The sequence below is a fragment of the Octopus bimaculoides genome, chromosome 4 (assembly GCF_046866305.1).
Source record: "Octopus bimaculoides isolate indiv1 chromosome 4, ASM4686630v1, whole genome shotgun sequence".
NCBI classification, from domain to species: domain Eukaryota; kingdom Metazoa; phylum Mollusca; class Cephalopoda; order Octopoda; family Octopodidae; genus Octopus; species Octopus bimaculoides.
The window spans coordinates 98,984,164-99,001,848 of record NC_142931.1 but is presented as its reverse complement, the minus strand read 5'-3'; the positions used below and the strand labels follow the sequence as shown (position 1 = coordinate 99,001,848).

The window sequence follows — 17,685 nt, the reverse complement described above, 5'->3', positions numbered from 1 at the left end:
TATTATTATTATTATTATTATTAATAATAATAATAATAATAATAATAATAATGATAATTGTATTTCGTGTGCAAGTTTCTTGATGTGGATACGTGTGTTGAAAGAAATACAATTAAACCTTGGGAGAGGCATTATGCCGGTAATAAACACACGCACTGGTTCAGTCCTTTATTAATTTATATAGTTTTTTGTTAAATTATTTCATTGCACTCTTGCAATCTCTTCAGTAACTTGTCTCTCCACTTCCATTTATTTTGAATAAATGGAAGTGGAGAGACAAGTTACTGAAGAGATTGCAAGAGTGCAATGAAATATTTTAACAAAAAACTATATAAATTAATAAAGGACTGAACCAGTGCGTGTGTTTATTACCGGCATAATGACTCTCCCAAGGTTTAATTGTAATAATTGTATTATTATTATTATAATAATCGATTTCGGATTCTTGGGGTTAGTAGCCTGCGATCTTAACAACTACGCAGTTTTGGAGTGTGCAGTTTTTCAGTGAATTTTAGGGCTTATAAATCTAATATTCTCCTATCCTTCCTTTATACCGGTTCCCATTTGCTGTTCATATCTGCACTCGGTCTGCTTAGGAGGTTGTTGTGTCCTAGCATATATGCTGCTTCTTTTACTTTTCATATTTTCCAGTGGTATTCTCTGTCAACAAGCAACAAACAAGATGAGGACAAATATCCTCAATTGTAAATAGTGTAAATAATGTACATAATTCCTCATCTCTTAAATATAGAACCCCGTTAATAGAATATTGAGTATATATTAAACTTTTTCTATATATCTATGTATGTATGTATAAAAATGACACATTGCAGAAAGGAGTAATTAAAATCTCTACATACATAATAGAATGAGATATATAGGCAGCAAATACCAAAATTGCGTGAATTTCTACAGTTTTATTTACAAATACATAAAGTTTACCTATTAATTCTATTCTTTTTTAACATACAATAAACAAAGGGTGGGAAAATAAACAACACATCGAGATACTTGGTAGTGTTCACCATTTGTGCAAAGATTGCCAATGCCAGTCAGTCCGCGGTACTCCCCCTCCCAACGTAGGTCCATGCCAGCTTCCTCCGATATGAATAGTGAAAACAATAGACCTATATATGTACAAATCTATATAATATATGCCACATATAAATAGTTTCCTCTTTTGAAAGATATTCATTTAATGTATATATATATATATATATATATATATATATATATATATATAGCGTGAGAGAGTTAGGGGTTGGGGGTACAACCCACTAAGGATAGTATCTATCCAGTATACTGCTGGGAGGGTACCTAATTATTGCTACACTAGTGCTATACTAGGTGCAATCAATGGGAGCGGGTAAAAGTGGGGGTTTTACCCAAAATTTGATATATATATTTGAAGAAAAGCAACAAAAATTCAATAGGTTATAGCAGTACGTACGTTTCGTACAAACTTCATTTATTCATGTAGTGAGAACACTACATAAAATGTGCAATGAAAATGTACTCCTCAGCTGCATAATGGAATTTCATTTTAGAAAGGCATTTTGTAGATGTGTGCAAAAAACAAGAGTAAGAGAAGAAAAAATATCATCATGACTGAGCTGCTATTCAGCAGTCTTGTGAATCAAAGAAGAATTTAATTTCTATATAATCTAATTGGAGGGGTAGTAGTAATTTCAATTTAGAGGAAGGTAGCATGAGGAAAAAAATGAAGGACAATACCCTAAGGAATGGTTAGAGAAAATTTAAGGTAGGGGAATTTAGGTCACGGTATTAAAGAATTATATCTATTCTTCAGTATATTTAGAATAATACAACGAAACACTAAAGTACTAAATTTAAGACCATAGGGGAACATTAATAATTAAATTAGAACAAGACAAACATTTATAGTTAAAATAAGATATACATTAATGTGGGGTAGTAGAAGAGAGATATTATCTAATGTAAAACCATAATATTAATGGCCAAAACCGGAACAAAGAGAAAGGAGGGGAAGAAGGAGGAGGAAAAAAGGGGGAGGAATAAAGTTAGAACAACAGGAGTAAATTAAAAGAATTAAAGCTAAGGTCTTCGAAAAAGTAATATGGTAGAAGAGACTCAGAATTACCTAGAGAAAAGTAGGAATATTATCAGTGAGTTGGGAAAGGTTAAAATGTATTCTAAATTTATATTTAAAAGTTATAACTCAAATAAAGTAGTCAGGGAAATGAGAGGAATTAAAATAATAAATTATTAGCAAGATTTACTTTTTGAAATATTTACTTTTTAAAATATTTAAAGGTGCGAGAGTAACAATGTACACATAGAACCCTAAGGTCAGATCTATTGTTGATTAGATTAGGATTATCCTTAAGTTTAAAAATTTCATAAATTTCCATAGAGCACAGTCCACAACCATATCTACTATTTCTATAAGGTTATGCTCTCCTGACGATTTCCCATTTAAGATTAAAATCGATAACATTTTCCTTCAATTCCCAAATTTTATTAGATAATGATGTGCTATTGGCTTTATGTTTAAGTCTAAATGAGGTAAAATGATTGTATAATCGTTGTTTAAGGTTGATAGTGCAACCAACATAAATGTAATTATTAGTTGGAGTAGCTACTGTACATTTATAGTCCGCATTACCGATTAAACAACGGCCAGATACCGGGCAGTGGGCTTTAATTCTACAATTGCAATTAAGGGGCTTATTAGCTATATATATATTGCTATGTTGATTATTGATACAAGTATCTAAATTGGTTATTTCAATATTGCTGGTTGTATTACTGGATATGCAATTGATATTGTTTGAGCTAGGAAGATTTATCTCATCAACTATGTTAACAGTTGAAGTATTAATATGTTCATTAACATGTGCATGATTATTGGTTGCGTTGGTGTTATTAATAGTTTGGTAGTTATTTGTATTGTTATCAATAATAAGACAATTTTTATTTTCAAGGGTCCTAGCTAGTTCGATGTTCTTTCTATTTAACTTATTGATAATAGATCATATATTGGGGAGAGTAGAGTATGAGAGAAGATTTTATAATATCTATGGTTAGGGTCGAAATTTTTTTGTAAGATATCCATAAATTTCTTATAGATGTTCGTAGATACTGCGTAGTTGTAAGGGATGTCAAGCCATATAGAATTTTTTCTTCTAAATTTGTAATATGAAAGGGGTTTGTGGTTATCATAAGTATTTGGGGTTATATTATTGCTTCTACAATCATTTGTAGTTTTCCTATTGGGATCTATCTTGTTATGTAAAGTATTTTTCCTATTCTTATGGCCATTATTATAATTTCTTAACTTAGGTATTTTATTGGTATTAATATGATTGTGTAGACATTTATCAGGTTGTATTTCATTTTTATTCCTATTGTTTAAGCAGGATAGATTATTATTAGTAGGTCTTTTCTTACCAAGGAAAATGAAGTCACTAAGTATGTTAATAGATCATCTAATCACCCCCCCCCCCCAATATTTTAAAATCTATTGTAAAAAACATTTCCGATAGATTAACTAAACTGTCCTCAAACCATAACATCTTTAACTCTAATTCTCATTACTACAATGAAGCTTTATATAGAGCGGGCTATGACCAAAAAATTTCTTTCCTTAATCCTAGCAAATCTATTAAATGTGATAGTAACAATAATGATAATGGTACCAATAATTATAATCTAATTATCTTAAATAATGATACCAATAATAACAATTTAATTATCGTAAAAAATTTTATTCACCTAATCTCTTGATTTTGTTTTTGGTTTTTACCCTACCGAATTCTGGTGCCTCAAACATTTTAAGTACCACATTTAATCTTTTGATTAAATCTATATTATATATATATATATATATATATATATATATATATATATATATATAATAAAGGCTAAAATTAATTAATCAATTACTAATTAATAATTTTACCAAGTAGTTCGGTATGTTAAAAGAACCATTATCGGTAGCCTTATACAAAAGATTTCTTTAATTATAAGCATAATTACAATTAGGGTTCAGCAAAAATTGCTTCACCACATACCGAAATTTAGAAATAGCAGTTAAATACTATTCCACTACCATAAGATATCTCCCAGAAGGCAATACTCTCAACTCACGCAGGCAAAGAGAAAAAATAACGAATCCACCCGGCTTTCATCAACTATATACGTGTTTCTGGATTAGAGAGATGTAAAATATTTTTATTCAGTTATTTCCGTCTTCAGTATAGTATTTCAATTATAAATTTATAAAAGCGAAGAGGAAAAACACACGTGAAGGTGTCGAAAGAGAAAACTGTTTTATAGCGGGAGTTAAGAAGGAAGGACGTGGGAGTGTTTATTTGCAAGTTTGAAAATGTATCAGAGAAAGGAGATTGCATGCTTGAAGAGTGGTGTATCTGGTTTTGTGAGTTCCGTGTATGTGTGTAGAAATTTCCAAGGGCAAAAGCATAGGCCTATAGGTTAGCAGGTGTTGTGAGGTGTTGATGTGTGAGTGATTCTGTGTGTGTGTGTGTGTGTGTGTGTGTGTGTGTGTGTGTGTGTGTGTGTGTGTGTGTGTGTGTGTGTGCTTGTGCATGTGTGTGAGTATGAGTGTATGTGTGTGTATATGTTTGTACGTGTTCGCGTGTAACAACACTATTGAATTGTCAGGTGAAGTTGGGTAAGTGTCTTAAAGATGCATGCATAGATGCATGCACATATATATTTGACACATGCATATATGTATGTATGTATGTATTCATATCCTTGGTGAGGAAAGTGGTTTTCGTTAGACAGCTTGCAGGACAAATCATAAAACATATGAAATTACATATGAAATGAGGTGAGCTAATACCCTTCCAATGAGTGAAAGATTGCTTGTCTTCCTTTAGACATCTCTCTCGGGGACAGAGATCGGTGGAGTAATGCCTGTCACTTTGTATACATCAAGAATAATTTCATGATCGAATGAAAACCTATATATGAACGTGGGTAGTAAACTACTTCAAGCGGTGATCATCATTACCTAATCTATGCAAAAGTGTATAGAATACACATAGAAGAGAAACGCCACATTCATATATATAAGTATGTATGCATCAATTTCTGATGAAGAGCTCTCGAAACGTGAAATCCTCTTTCTTTTCTTCCCTTTCCAGAGTGTCCAATAACACTGTACTTATTCCACGCCCTCGCGTTGTTGTTTTTTCGTTTTTTTCTTGCGTGTTCATGTTTGAATTGACTATATATGTATATATATATATATATATATATATATATATATATATATATATATATATATATATATATATATATATATATATATATGTACGTAATGCATATACGTATGACATTATTCAGTATTTCAGCTTCATGCAAGCACACTTGTTGAAGGGACGCACTTCGACAATTGGTGGTTAAAAGACGTTGCCGAAAGGATATGATACGACATTCAAAGGCATTTGGGATCGAAGGTAAGCCTCAGCTTCCTTGTTTCCATTTCGGATAGAAACAGTCTATGTCGCTGTTGACGTGGAAATTATGTGTTCTGGTTAATACACTCTGGTTATTGCAGAAAGTTCTGAGGTCCACATTTTCTGTATTTGTTTGCAATATTCTTTAGTGAAACGTGCCTTGTTGCATGTGCCATCATAAAATATGTTTTCATCCTCCCCTAGATACCTGTGACATTCCTCATTAGATATAGGGGAAACATTTAAGCCATTGATGGAGATGTTGCTAGACTGGTTTACAGTTTTCTTTCTTTTCACAACCATATAGCAACAAACCTATATCCTTTGAGAATGTTGTAACCACGTCAAGGCTCTTTTTCATCTCATCTATATACTTGACCTTCAATTTCAAGTTATCCACGAAGAAACTTCCTTAACATGAATGACAAGGGGTTTAGCGTAAATAGCATCACAGAGAGGCTGTCCCCTAGCATACAGTACTTCTACGATACTGTATTCTATTAGTGATACTACAAGATCTCCTTTTATTTAACTTCAAGTTGGTGACCCACGATGAAGTGAGGGCAGCTATGGTTTTGACTGTGTTCACCTTAACTTTAGCAAGTCGAAGGGCTTGTAGCATTCATGAGTGGGAGACAGAGTCAAAGGTTTTCTCGTAGTCTAGGCACATTGAAACTACGTCCCTTCTATGCTCCCAACCTCGGACATTACAGTTTTGTTTATCAACAATTGGTTGGCATATCCCTAGACTCCGTTCATCCCAGCTACTTGTTCTTCTTTGACGATGTTATTACTTTCACAATATTCTTGGAGAAGGAGGTTTAAACATGATGTATATATTCTATACATTAAATCCTGGCATGCTATTGGTCGCTAGCTTTTTACTTTGTGGGTGGTTCTGCTTTTCGGGATCAGTTTTGTTTCTGCCAGATCTAAGCAGTGTGGTATGCTACTATTCCACTGAAAGCTTTCTGGTATCGGTTTATAAGATATGGTCAGTAGAACGTTAGCTTCTCGTACCAGTATCCAAAATCAAGTATCTTCCAGGTGTTTTTCCATCCTGAAGTTACTGGATTATAGTCAGAAGTGTATCACCGTCAATGTTAAATGTCCTAGGTGCAATGCAAGGTCAATAACTACTCCGAATTTCTTCCAGCCACACACCATTTCTGTTGAACTCTATCTCTTCATTCCAGAATTTTACTACGGGCATATTTCCCCAATATATCACCCTGATTACTATTACAATGAACGTTGCCGTTGTACCTGCTATTTACCATAATCGTAGTAGAGGAACAGTGGTCAGTTATTTTAGTGTGTAATGTGGCTTGTTTAGCAGACAGTATAGTATTTGTTGGATTGTCGCTAACTGTGGAACCGCGTATTATTCTAACATTGTTCACGTTTTTGTTTATACTGATTGGGAGAAGGTTCATTTAAGATCTTTTTTAATAAAGTTACATTCCCTAACTTTCTTCCTATGTTCCATAAATTTTTGCTTGTTGACGTAATTGTTTTGCAAACATATGATTTACATCTGGATGCAGATCATCCCTGTATGATTTGAATCTATTCATATATCCAAGAGTTTTTTTTATTCGCTCTTTATAACATTTAAATAAATAAGTATTCAATTCATGACACCATGAAAAATGTGTTTAGTAGTTACGGTTTTTTTCTATATTTATAACTACAAAGAAACTCTTTAGTGCTGAGCTGTTGTTTTCGTTCTGTTTCACAGTTGTGTTGTTGTTGATGCGTCAGGCCATACTTTTTGTAATACCTCTGATGGTAAATTCAAGTTTGATTGGTAACTCACAACAATCTTAAATCAAAGGCTCCCTGAGTTTATTTATCTGAATATTAACCAGTTATTTAACATAACTGATAGTTGTGGCTTCAAAGTTGAAGATAGTATTCATCGTATTTTCGATAAGTAACTTCCCACGATTCGAGTGTATGTATGTATGTTTATATGTATGTATGTATGTATGTATGTATGTCTGAATGCATGCACGTATGTATGTATGTATGTATGTATGCATGTATGTATGTATGTATGTATGTATGTATGCGTGTATGTATGTATGTGCGTGTGTATGTGAGTGTGCATGTACGTGTGTGTGTATAGTCAACATTTAATTACTTGAAAACTACTAGTGAGGAAGGATCTGATTCCTAATAATGATATATAGTTCCAATTTTTGTGGGTAGATAAGAAAACTGAATTCACGTTCTAAACTTGTGGAAAGTCTTGTAAATTTTAACGGTTCACTTACCGATTATATTTGTAATGTGCGAATTAGCTGGTTGATTTCTTTTTCTGAATACCCTCGCATTTCCAGATTGTTACTTAGGCATTTATTCACAAAACCAAGTGAACCAATTATTAATTGCATAAATCTAAATTAATAATCTGGATATAGAAGCTGAAGTTTTCGAAATAGTTGTCATTCTCTTTGATTTATCAGAAAGATATTCCCATCGACAGGGCAGCTGAATTGTATGACGATATGTAATTTTTACTTGTTTGACTCCAAAACCAACATCCGTTCTTTTATATTTACATCTGATCATTTTGACGGAACATTTGATTATGGTCCTATTACATTTCTCTGTTAGTTGAAAATGTTAACCTCAGTTATATTCTTGATTTCTCTTTGTTTTTTTTTTTGTGGGGGTGGGGGGTGGGGGGGGGGGGGGGTATTGTTAACATTTTTAGTATAAATCTTCCGGTTATCCATAAAGAAATTAAGTGTTTTATTAGTGTCAAAATTATTTCCCAGTCCTTTGTAAGCCTCTCAGTGTCAGCTACTAACGTATCAGGTACTCTGTATGTATGTATGTATGTACATAAATATAAGTATATATATACATACATAATGTATATACACACACACACACACACACATATATGATATATATATATATATATATATATATATATATATATATATATATATATATATATATATATATATATATATATTTATATAAAGGGCATTATTACAGAAAAATAATAACGCCACACAGTGGACTTCTCAAAATAACCATATTTAGTACCTAATTCGAGGAGAAACAACCAACAGAAGATGACCAACTTTCTTTTAAATAAACTTAACTGGGTATCGACCGATTTCGCGATTACTAGAATGAATCTAGATTTCGTTCATCAGCACAGTATTGTCCCAAAATATATACAAATAAACAGAATTCTCACCTCACCAAAAACGAACACACTACGTATCCGACAGAGTAAAGGAAATGAAGTTTATCTGTATATATCTTCATCAAAGAAGCGGGAAATACTTCCGGGTTGTTTTTGGGTACCCATGTGGAGACAGGAATAAAAAATTCAACATTGAATATATTCCGTGTATATATTTGATATAAATATATTCAAAAGGGGATAAAACTCTTTTACAGGTTATTTTGAGAAGTCCACTGTGTGGCGTTATTATTTTTCTGTAATAATGCCCTTTATATAAATATAAACGAATAATTATATTCTTGGGAATAGAAATTTCCCTTATGAATTTTTTACACACTGGCTTCTTAATAAAATTCTTGTAAAAGAGTTTTATCCACTTTTGAATTTATTTATCATATATATATATATATATATATGTATATATATATATATATATATATATATATATATATATATATATATATATATATATATATATATATATATATATATATATATATATATATATATATATATATATATATATATATATATATATGTATATATATGTATATATATATATATATAGTTGAGATGTGTTCTGTTAATAATGTATAAGAGACAGCAACTGAGTATCGCCTGAGGCGATATATATAGATCTTCTTGTACAGGTAATTCGTTACATAATTTTAATTTGAACTTAATTTTAAATCCTGTATATACGAGGATCTGTATGTATCGAAACATTTGTAGCAATTAAAAAGCTGGCTAACCGTACTTACGCTTCCTTTTGATTCTTTTGCTTTTTACTTTTTATATATATAATACTTGTATATAGTGTGTTATGAGAATTTATGGAAAGGCATCCCATAAAACTCAATAAATTTGTTAAATAAAAGAGAAGAGAATATGTTACAATTTGAAAGAATTAAAATTCATCTTCTCTTCTTTTTTAACAAATTAGTTGTGTTCTATGGAATTCCTTTCCATAAATTCTCATAACACACCATATACAAGTATCATTTTCATATTCGCAAACTTATGCCAGTAAGCTACAAGCAGAATATGAAGAATATTAGAAATCGATGTTTTGGAGCCATCCAATGTTAACGAAACATTTTCACATATATATATGTGTGTGTGTGTGTGAGTGTGTGTGTGTGTGTGTGTGTGTGTGTGTGTGTGTAGGGCACTGCCCAAGGGCTTATGACGGGCGAATGTAAAATAGGAACTTCGCTGCGGGTTAGCTAGTTAGCTGGTCGGTAGTGAAGTCGACTTCCGGGTAGGCGAGTCTTCTCCGAAGCACAAGTTCACCGACGGCTCTCACCTTCATGTGTTTAATTAAATGTAACAAAATAAATCTTTCACCCACACATTCTGGTTCCCCGTCGATTTCATCTGTGTAAAGCTTAACTAAAGCTATAAATGTAAGATCCAATGATTAATGTGTATAAAGAAAGTGAGCTTGAAGCAATCCGTAGAAAATATAAAAGAAAAACTGTCAGGAACACTCGCACACATATATATGTCTCGTATATATTGTCCTCCAAGTCAGCTAAATTTTTCACAACGAAAATTTTACTCTTTAAGCTTTGCATTTCCATTCACTGATTACCTATATTTTTGAGTTGTTCCTGAAGATAAGGACACATGGAAAATTCGATAAATTTAGTCCGACGACGCTATATATGTATACACACACACTCACACATGCACACACACATACATACATACACATATACGTATGCATATACGTTGTCTTAATAAAAGAAAGGGGCAAATGGCTGACTTCAGTAGGGAGAATGGAAACTAAAATGACTTAGGCATTAGATTACTGTCGAAGAACTGAACGATGGAAGAATCTAGAGAAACCAAAGAGAAAAGATAATTGATATCTACACCAACTGATATCAAAATGTTTATGCTGAATAACATGCAAAGTTGTGTGTGGGACATGAAGGCATGGATGTGCACGATCACCAACTTTTGTAGGCATAGCAAATGAAAAGACAGAGGAAGACACAAGACGATATACAAAATGCTCTTCACCTTGCTCAAAGGGACAACAGGTCAATAATGTAAACAACTACCCTATGAGTTTTACACGTTAACTACATCTTCAGTTATTTACAATACATAACTATTGTAAACAGTATATATAGAAGTATATCAATATCATATTAACGATAAGGTCTACAAAAGACCATCACTAATGTCAGGGAAGACACTGAAGTAAATGATGAACAATTTCGGAGATACTGTTCCCACACAGAGACATCCAATGGATATTGAAGAAATGTTAGGTATATTGAATATATGTTAGTTCCTGAGGAAATGTTAGTTATGATCTATACTCTATGTAAAGTTGTCTGGATAGATCGTAAAAGAAAAAATCCAGAAGAGTTGAATTATATTTAAGAGAGAATAGTTTTAGTGAATAATCCCAGTACAGGAGAAAACTAATGATTGAACCCTGGTTCAGTGTGTTCATAGAAAAAAAAATGTAATTATTGAAAACAGAAGGTATTCTAAACAAGCTGCAAATAATTGGAATAATTTGTGAATCTATTTCTGTGTAGTCACGTAGTCTAAACAAAAAAGAAATGATTACCTACAAACTGATAGGGAAGAGTGTAGAGATTGAAACAAGAGTATATGGTACAATTCATGAAGACAATGTAAAAAATGTCTGAAAGAAAATATATCCTAGAATTCTGTTTCAGAAGATGGTGTTAGGCACAATTAAAGCTGATATAAAAGTGTTGAGTTAAAAAACTGTTAAACAAGAACAACATTCTTTAAAAATGAAATTGTTGTCTTTGATTTACTTGAGGAAAAACACTTGTACATAAACTAAATTATTCTTTTAGAATTGGGCGTGAGGTTTTAATGTCCGGCAGTGTTCGAAACAAATTTTCTCAGGAATTGTATGAAAACTGGAAGAGAGTTATTTGCCTATCCTTGTATAAGTGTATTGTATACTTCAATAATTAATTTATAACTGCTTAACTGTTTGTGAACACATTAAGTAACACGTGAGTTTAACATAATTTATTATTGAATGAATTTGCAAAACATAATGACAAGGGAAAAGATCCACCCATTTTATAATAGATCATTTGGGTGGTGGATAGATATGTTAATTTTAAATATTGAATTGATGGGAATTATTCAGCTAAATCATTTGTTGTTTTTATTTTATTCATGCAATTGATCACGTTTATTAAGCATTATAAAAAGAGTTTTTCTGAGACGTTTGTCATACTTGTCCTTGTTTCGGAAAACAACTGTCACCAAACTCCAGGAAGCTGAAAGAAACTGTCCGTCATGCTGTACCAGTTGTTACTAGTGATAATAGCTCTTTCATGTGTGAACAGCTACAACTGTAAGTAAATTATACTGATCTACATTGTTCATTTATGGTACTTTCTAGTTAGTTATTTTGTTAAATTTATCAACAGTTGGATTAATGCAATTTACTTAAAATCGCCAATACGATATCTCATTCTGTGTGTGTGTGTATATATATATATATATATATATATATATATATATATATATATATATATATATATATATATACATATATATATATATATCGTGGAACTCCGTCGGTTACGACGACGAGCGTTCCAGCTGATCCGATCAACATAACAGCCTGCTCGTGAAATTAACGTGCAAGTGGCTGATCACTCCACAGACACGTGTGCCTTTAAAATAGTTCTCGGGGAGATTCCTCGTCACACAGAGTATGACAAGGCTGACCCTTTGAAATACAGGTAAAAAAAAAACAGGAAGAAAGAATGAGAGACAGTTGTGGTGAAAGAGTACAGCAGGGTTCGTCAGCCCGTCTCCTGCCGGAGCGTCGGGGAGCCTTAGGTGTTTTCGCTCAACAAACTTTTACAACGCCTGGTTTGGGAATCGAAACCGCGATCCTACAATCACGAGTTCGCTGTCACAACTACTGGGTCACTACGAGCCTGCGCGCGCACGCAGACACACACACATATATATACCAAAGTAAACAGCTAAGTGTGAAACAAGGTGGGAAAAATAGTACTGGAATACCGGAGGTAGAGTAATATGCTTTAGTATTAGTAAAGCTGCAAAAACTCCTCAAAAACCCGCTACTCAGAGTTTCACGTTCTCGGTCGCTGGACAGTTTAGATTGAGAATCTACATTCTCAAATTCTCAATGTAAACTATACGACGAACGTGTACATGAAACATTGAGTAGCAGATTCTTTGTGATATTTTTCTGACGTTTTCCAGTTTTAATAATACTAATAATAATGATAATAATAATAATAATAATAATAATAATAATAATAATAATAATAATAATAATAATAATAATAATGATAATAATAATAATAATTATAATAATAATAATAATGATAATAATAATAGTATATATGTGTGTGGGTGAGTGAGTGTGGCTTGTATTTTCCAGGGTGGTGTGTGTTGTTGTGTGCGTCTATGTGCTTGTGAATATGTGTGTGTATGTGTGTGTCTGTGAATGTTTGTTGTGATTGTTGGAATTGTATTGCGTGTGTATATGTGTATGTTTTTCTTTGCGTATGTGTGTGTGTGTCTGTTTTTACTGAGGAATGGGCATATTGTGATCATTTCACTAAAGTCCTTATAGATAATTATGATTTCTTCGAACTTATAAGCAATTATGATTTCTGATGAACTTTTGACAAAGCAATACGCGCTTTCTCCTATCAAATACTGTCTATAAAATCTTTCTGTATATATGCTCTGATTTCTTATGAACTTATAAGCAATTATGATTTCTTATGAACTTATAAACAATTATGAACTTATTTTACTGCCGATTTTCAACACTTTTACGTAAACTCTTTAAACAGAAAGCCTCTCTTAACATTTTCTTATTTTTGTCAAATATTCTATTTTTTAACATTTTCTTATCATTGTCAAAGACTCTATCATTGTATTTCAATACATCTATGTAGACTAAATTTCAACACCACAAAGGCTACACAAAGACTTGCACTTAACTTTTGAAAAGATTTTTTTTTTAAGTGAAACCAGTCAAGTCAATAAGCATCTTAAAAAGACCTCAGCATTTTCAAATCCTCTTCGACATATATATATGTGTATATATATATATATATATATATATATATATATATATATATATATATATATATATCTGGTCTTCGAAACGTCTAGATAGAATAGAGACAGCTGATGAAGGGATATTCCAAGGGGCTTTCCGTTTTCCTATGTGTTCGTTCCGTTGTCTGTAGTTTATTGTTCTAACGTCCTGTACCCTGATATGCATGTATATACACATGTAGATGTAAGTATGTACATATATGTGTGTATACATGTATATATATTCTTTGTATTATATATATATATATATATATATATATATATATATATATATATGTGTGTGTGTGTACATGCATATTCAAGTACATACATGTATATGCATATGTTATATGTATGTGTTTATTCATGTATATTATGTGTGTGTGTGTGTGTGTGTGTGTGTGTGTATGTATATGATCAATTATTTTGGAATATGCATATTCATTTTCAGTAGATAACTCTGCTGTAGTTAAATGAAATAATTATTAATTGATGTTCTTCTTTACAGACGAATGTTCACATAATGGAATCAGGCGTAGAGGAATATTCAAGATCGACTGCAACACGTGTGTATGTGGTGAATATGGCAAAGCAATCTGTACAAACTTACGTTGTGATTATGGACAGGGATCTACTTGTATCTATCAAGGTAGACGTTACAGAGTAGGAGATAAATTCCAGCAAGACTGTAATACATGTGAATGCAAACACGGTGGTCAGGTACACTGTAGCAACAATGACTGCACTAAACAATGTACTTACAAGGGAAAGGTATACCGAGAAGGTGAAGAATTCCAAGACAACTGTAATAGATGTAAATGTCTTTCTACTGGCCATACTCAGTGTACTAATAATGCGTGTCAGTGCCAGTATAATGGTAAAGTCTACAATGTTGGAGCGAGTTTCAATGATGGCTGTAAGACTTGCACTTGTCAAACTACAGGAACAGTGCAGTGTAACAGCGATAAATGTGGCTGTTATTACAAAAATTCACAATATCAAGAGGGTCAAACTTTCGCTGATGCTTGCAACACTTGCCGTTGTATAAACGGTCAAGTAGATTGTACAACAAGAATCTGTCAATGTACATATCAAGGACGAACCTATAATATTGGCCAAAGATTTGGTGAATGTGACGAATGCCAATGTTTGTCTAGTGGTACAGTCCAGTGTTCTAACAAGCCATGTAAATGCACCTATAAGGGAAATACCTACCGAATTGGCGAAAGATTTGCAAACGGCTGCAATACATGCACATGTAAAATTGATGGTAGTGTAGACTGCACTACAAATCCATGTACCTGTACTTACAATCATAGGGTTTATAATATTGGGCAGAAATTCAACGATGACTGCAATACTTGTACATGTCAAATTAACGGTCAAGTTGAGTGCACATATAAAACGTGTCGATGTACACACAAAGGACAAACTTATCAAATTGGTCAGAGATTTCATGAAGATTGTAACCAATGCCAATGTTTATCAACTGGATATGTTCAATGTACAACCAAAGCTTGCAAATGTACTTACAACAACCAGATTTACAATGTAGGTCAAAAATTTAGACAGGGTTGTAATACATGTACGTGTGAAGTGAATGGTAGAGTAAGCTGTACTAATAACCCTTGTAATTGTCTTTACAATGGAAACACATACCAAATAGGTAATACATTTACAAAAGACTGTAATACGTGCACATGCAAAGCCGATGGTAGTGTAGACTGCACGACAAATCCATGTACCTGTACTTACAAAACCAGAGTTTATAATTTCGGAGCACAATTCAAGGATGACTGCAACACTTGTAAATGTCAGTATAACGGACAAGTTGAGTGCACAAACAAACTCTGCCAATGTACACACAAAGGACAAACTTATAGAATTGGTGACAGATTTTCAGAAGATTGCAACGAATGTCAATGTCTAGCAACCGGGTACGTTCAATGTACAACCAAAGTTTGCAAATGTACTTACAACAACCAGATTTATAATGTAGGTCAAACATTTAGACAGGGTTGTAATACATGTACGTGCGAAGTGAACGGTAGAGTAAGCTGTACAAATAAGCCATGTAACTGTATTTACAATGGAAACACCTACCAAATAAGTGATACATTTAGGAAAGACTGTAATACATGCACATGCAAAGTCGATGGAAGTGTAGACTGCACGACAAATCCATGTACCTGTACTTACAAAACCAGAGTTTATAATTTCGGAGCACAATTCAAGGATGACTGCAACACTTGTAAATGTCAGTATAACGGACAAGTTGAGTGCACAAACAAACTCTGCCAATGTACACACAAAGGACAAACTTATAGAATTGGTGACAGATTTTCAGAAGATTGCAACGAATGTCAATGTCTAGCAACCGGGTACGTTCAATGTACAACCAAAGTTTGCAAATGTACTTACAACAACCAGATTTATAATGTAGGTCAAACATTTAGACAGGGTTGTAATACATGTACGTGCGAAGTGAACGGTAGAGTAAGCTGTACAAATAAGCCATGTAACTGTATTTACAATGGAAACACCTACCAAATAAGTGATACATTTAGAAAAGACTGTAATACATGCACATGCAAAGCCGATGGAAGTGTAGACTGCACGACAAACCCATGTACCTGTACTTACAAAACCAGAGTTTATAATTTCGGAGCACAATTCAACGATGACTGCAATACTTGTACATGTCAAATTAACGGTCAAGTTGAGTGCACATATAAAACGTGTCGATGTACCCACAAAGGACAAACTTATAGAATTGGTCAGAAATTTTATGAAGATTGTAACCAATGCCAATGTTTATCAACTGGATATGTTCAATGTCCAACCAAAGTTTGCAAATGTACTTACAACAACCAGATTTACAATGTAGGTCAAAAATTTAGACAGGGTTGTAATACATGTACGTGTGAAGTGAATGGTAGAGTAAGCTGTACAAATAACCCTTGTAACTGTATTTACAATGGAAACACCTACCAAATAAGTGCTACATTTAGAAAAGACTGCAATACGTGCACATGCAAAGATGATGGTACCATTGGTTGCACAACAAGTCCATGTAACTGCAATTACAAAGGTAAGCGTTACGACATTGGTTCTATATGGTATAATGATTGCAACAAATGTCAGTGCACTTCTGGAGGAAGAGTGGTTTGTGAACAGAAACCATGTACGAAACCCTGTATACACAAAGGAAATACTTATTCCGCTGGCCAGATATTTAAAGATGACTGCAACACCTGTACATGCGGACAGTTTGGTCGAGTATCCTGTACTAAAATGTACTGTCCCCCAACCACGTGCCAATATTACGGAAAAACTTACAAACAGGGACAAACATTTATGACTCAAGATAGATGCAATGTTTGTCGATGTTCAAATGGAAATGTCAAGTGTACCAAATACGATTGTTATAAACAGGTTAGTAAAGTTTTCCATTAGTCTTGATCTCCCGAATATAACGTGACTCATCATTATATAGTTAATCATTGTAAACAGAGAAAACAACAAAGAATTAAATAATGATTAGCATAAACATTGGAATGCTGTCACTGTACTACATTCTACTACATCGTACTACAAACAGAATTGTATCATCGATTCGATTTCCATCTTTATTTGAAGTTGTTCAATTTCATTGATTCTACCATTATCTTGAAGAAAGCTAATGTTCTCTTCATTCTAAACATGAGATGTTGTATATCTGCATGTATTTGATTATCCATATGAAAATTATTAACTTTCAATGTCTAAATTAACTTTATTGTTACTCTTGTGAAATCAATAGAGTAGCTTTCACATTTCAACATTGTAAGAACCGTTGCAATACAGAATTGTAAATTTTACTATATATCATCTCACGTCTCAGAATCTAGTTCGTGAGTGAAG

At 32.9% G+C, this 17,685-nt stretch overlaps 1 protein-coding gene across 1 annotated transcript in view; it reads left to right on the top strand.

Moving 5' to 3' along the window:
- Window positions 1–11,919: 11,919 nt before the first annotated feature.
- LOC106882097 (uncharacterized) overlaps window positions 11,920–17,685 on the top strand; it is a 6,046-nt gene continuing 280 nt past the window's right edge. The window contains exons 1-2 of the mRNA XM_089351081.1: window positions 11,920–12,043; window positions 14,291–17,217. Coding sequence (XP_089207207.1) covers window positions 11,986–12,043; window positions 14,291–17,217 — 2,985 coding nt within the window. The 5' untranslated portion in view covers window positions 11,920–11,985. The remainder of the gene's footprint in view (window positions 12,044–14,290; window positions 17,218–17,685) is intronic.